The sequence below is a fragment of the Sciurus carolinensis genome, chromosome 12, assembly GCF_902686445.1.
Source record: "Sciurus carolinensis chromosome 12, mSciCar1.2, whole genome shotgun sequence".
Classification (NCBI taxonomy): domain Eukaryota; kingdom Metazoa; phylum Chordata; class Mammalia; order Rodentia; family Sciuridae; genus Sciurus; species Sciurus carolinensis.
In genome coordinates this window covers 41588315-41592795 of record NC_062224.1, presented here as the reverse complement: position 1 = coordinate 41592795, position 4481 = coordinate 41588315, and the positions used below count along the sequence as shown (strand labels likewise).

The window sequence follows — 4481 nt, the reverse complement described above, 5'->3', positions numbered from 1 at the left end:
TAAAGCAATCCTTAGCAGAAAGAGTGAGGCAGGGGTATCGCAATACCAGATCTTCAACTCTACTACAAAGCAATAGTAACAAAAACGGCATGGTATTGGTACCAAAATAGAAAGGTGTATCAATGGTACAGAATAGAGGACACGGACACGAACCCAAATAAATACAATTTTCTCATACTAGACAAAGGGGCCAAAAATATGCAATGGAGAAAAGATAGCCTCTTCAACAAATGGTGCTGGGAGAATTGGAAATCCATATGCAACAGAATTAAACTAAAGCCATATCTCTCACCATGCACGAAACTAAACTCAAAATGGATTAAGGACCTCAGAATCAGACCAGAGACCCTGCATCTTATAGAAGAAAAAGTAGGTCCAGATCTTCAACATGTTGGCTTAGGACCAGACTTCCTCAACAGGACTCCCATAGCACAAGAAATAAAAGCAAAAATCAATAACTGGTATAGATTCAAACTAAAAAGCTTTCTCTCAGCAAAGAAAAATATCAGCAATGTGAAGAAAGAGCCTACAGAGTGGGAGAAAATCTTTGCCACTCATACTTCAGATAGAGCACCAATCTCCAGAATCTATAAAGAACTCAAAAAACTCTACACCAAGAATGCAAATAATCCAATCGACAAATGGGCTAAGGAAATGAATCTTCACAGAAGAAGATCTACAAGCAATCAACAAACATATGGAAAAATGTTCAACATCTCTAGTAATAAGAGAAATGCAAATCAAAACCACCCTAAGATTCCATCTCACCCCAATTAGAATGGCGATTATCAAGAATACAAGCAACAAGAGGTGTTGGCGAGGATGTGGGGAGAAAGGTACACTCTTACATTGCTGGTGGGGTTGCAAATTAGTGCAGCCACTCTGGAAAGCAGTGTGGAGATTCCTTAAAAAACTCGGAATGGAACCACCATTTGACCCAGCTATCCCACTCCTTGGCCTATACCCAAAGGACTTAAAATCAGCATACTACAGAGATACAGCCACATCAATGTTCATAGCTGCTCAATTCACAATAGCCAGATTGTGGAACCAACCTAGATGTCCTTCAATTGATGAATGGATAAAGAAACTGTGGTATATATATACAATGGAATATTACTCAGCCATAAAGAATGATAAAATTATGGCATTTGCAGGCAAATGGATGAAATTGGAGAATATCATGCTAAGTGAGATAAGCCAATCTCAAAAAACCAAAGGACGAATGATATCGCTAATAAGTGGATGATGACACATAATGGGGGGTGGGAGGGGTAAGTGTTAGGATTAGAGTTAGGGTTAGGGAGGGGGGCAAGAATGGAGGAAGGAAGGACTGTATAGAGGGAAAAGAGGGGTGGGAGGGGTGGGGGGAAGGGGAAAAATAACAGAATGAATCAAACAACATTACCCTATGTAAATTTATGATTACACAAATGATATGCCTTTACACCATGTACAAACAGAGAAACAACATTAACAACATGTATCCCATTTGTTTATAATTAAAAAAAAGATTAAAAAAAACTAATATCAAGTACAATGATAACTTGGTATCACAGTCTACTCAGTTTTCTTAAGTGCCTTTTTATGCCTAATGTTTAGGTAGTAAATAGATCCAAGGAAACAGAAATCGTTCCTAATCTATGGACACATACATTCTTGATTAGGATGTACACATGACCTGATTATTTGAATTTCATTTTGGGGGGTCACTCTAATTCTACACAAACATTATCATAAGCAAAAAATGGAAATTATTTCTCAATGCCTAAAGTTGCTACAATAGAAGATCATTTAACCATAAGTCTAAATGGCAAAAGAATTTGTTTTAAAATAATTTCTCAAGTAAGAAATTGTTAAAAATTATGTCCTTATAATAATTGCAGTACTATTTAGTACATGGTGATCACAGCTCTGTTGAGGGACTGGCAAATGTACTGGCAACCTGGTCTGAGAGGTAGAAGTGGGCAGAGATGGCAATGGGCAAGGACAGTGATCTCACAGCGACTGATCTTGTTAGTAGCCCAGTTGTTTTTTTGTTTTGTTTTTCTTTTTTTTTATTTTTTAATTTTTATTATTATTGTATACAAATGGGATACATGTTGTTTCTCTATTTGTACATGGAGTCAAGGCATACCATTTGTGTGATCATACGTTTACATAGGGCAATGATGTTTGATTCATTATTTTTTTTCTCTTCCCCCCCACCCCTCCCACCCCTCTTTTCCCTCTATACAGTCCTTCTTTCCTTCATTCTTACCACACTCCTTATCCCTAACCCTAAACCTAACCCTAAACCTAATGCTAACCCCTCCCACCCCCCATTATATGTCCTCATCCGCTTATCAGGGAGATCATTCGTCCTTTAGTTTTTTGAGATTGGCTTATCTCACTTAGCATGATATTCTCCAATTTCACCCATTTGCCTGCAAATGCCATAATTTTATCATTCTTCATTGAGGAGTAATATTCCATTGTATATATATGCCACAGTTTCTTTATCCATTCATCAACTGAAGGGCATCTAGGTTGGTAAGAAAACTAACATTTATTGAGGGCCAGAGTGTCACTAGGTTAGAATTAACGATTAAATATACAATTATTTATTTTCCTCAATCAGGATGCTGGGCACTACTCTAAACTACAAATAAAAATAAGAAAGTTTAGTCATTTTCTCAAGGTCACAAAGGTAATACATACATATATGTGTTTTACTCAACCTCCTGTGGACTAAAAATGAATAGGTCAAATATGAAGAAAGATTCTAGAGAAAAGAAGAGGAAAGAGAACTGGCTAATGTCCTTATAATAAAATACATTTAAAAAGACTCAGGTAGACAGCGTGATGGGATTTTTCTTAAGAATGTGGTCATATAACCTAAGTAGTAGGACATATGATGTTCAGTTTTATAAATTCTGAAGACACATCCACATACAATTCTCCTAGAAGTTGGGGTGAAGTTAATACTGAGGTTCTCAAACACCTAACCTTCATATTCAAAAGGAGCTAAGCCAAATATGGTTGCACACGCCTGTAATCCCAGTGGCTCAGGAGGTTGAGGCAGGAGGATACCAAGTTCAAGGCCAGCCCCAGCAACTTACCAAGGCCCTAAGTAACTCAGCAAGACCCTGTCTCAAAATAAAATATAGAAAGGGCTAGGAATGTGGCTCTGTGGTTAAGCACACCTGGGTTTAATCTCCAGTATCTATCCATCCATCCATCCATCAATCAATCAATCAATCAATAAGGTTGAGGATAAGCTTGTAGTAGGGTGTCCTGGGTTCATTCTCCAGTCCCCTGACAACACCAAAAGGGAACTAGATGAGAATCAGAACCACAGATCCAAGAGATCCTCTCTTTGGTCATCTATCATAACATAAATAACTTTTGGTTTATACTAATTCTTCCCAATTAAGCTTCAGGTAGTTTAAGAATCAAATAATCTGCCTATCTTCCAACTCCTTTTTTTTCTTTCTTATTTCACATAAACTGGCAAGTATTCCTACCAGAATACCTACGATCTTGTCAACATCATGCTAGGCAATAGACCTGATGTTATATTTCTGGTAAACCATTACAAATATAACCTAGAACTGGGGATACAGTTCAGTGGCAAAGTGCTTGCCTAGTACACATGAGACCCTGGATTCAATCTGCAGCATTGAAAAAACTAACATTTCTAGAGATTGAAGAGACATTCAAACCAAATCTTTGTACTCTTTCCTTTAGCTTATCCAGGTTAACCATAGGCTTGGTGTCAGATGACAGATCTTTTGTTGGAACTGAAGCAATCCCAAACCTAGCTGCCGGAGCAGCTTTCTTACTCTCCAAGCTCACGGGTACATTGAATCGTTCAGCCCTCTCGTGCATTCTCTCAGTTTGTGGCATTTCAGATATAATTTTTACCACCTTCTTCTCTGCTGCCACATCAACAGTTTTTTCAGGGGGTTCTTCCTCTTTGACAGGCAGTTCTATGGGCTTTGGTTCTTCTTCCTCTGTTTCATCTCCCAGTACATCTTCTTCATTCGCCTCCTCTTCAGCATGCTCTTCAAGATATACCTGGAGCCTGTTAATGAGATCTTGTTTTATTCCCTTGGTCTCCAAACCACGAGCAAGACATTCTTGCTTTAGTTCAGCAAGCTCCAGCTTATGGAGCTCCACCGTCTCCACTGCCATCTTGTTACCCCTCTCAGCCCAGTTGTTTTAACAGCTCTTGGTAGTTTTATGATTTGGGGTAACTATTAATCATTTTTTGAATTGAATTATGTGGCATACATCTGGGGAAATAAATGAAGATCAACCAACTGAGAAAAAAAGCAAAGGCTATTTATCCTGAGCTTTTACAGCAGGGAGTCAGCCATGCTTGATTTTGGCAGAGACTGAAAGTAGGCAGGAAACTGGATGAAGGAAAAAAGGGAAGGATTCAGGTGTCTTAATGGAGGCTATTGGCACGAGGAAGCTGTAGGAGGCCTAACTAGAAG

General features: G+C 38.5%; 1 protein-coding gene across 1 annotated transcript; it reads right to left on the bottom strand.

Moving 5' to 3' along the window:
- Positions 1–3647: 3647 nt before the first annotated feature.
- Positions 3648–4178, bottom strand: LOC124962183 (SAP domain-containing ribonucleoprotein-like). The gene has a single exon (XM_047521356.1). The coding sequence runs from the start codon at positions 4174–4176 to the stop codon at positions 3649–3651; it is 528 nt and encodes a 175-aa protein (XP_047377312.1). The 5' UTR covers positions 4177–4178; the 3' UTR covers position 3648.
- Between the last annotated feature and the right edge of the window lie 303 nt (positions 4179–4481).

Excerpts from the sequence above, each read along its gene's own strand:
- LOC124962183 (XM_047521356.1), bottom strand. The coding sequence starts at position 4,176 with ATGGCAGTGGAGACGGTGGAGCTCCATAAGCTGGAGCTTGCTGAACTA.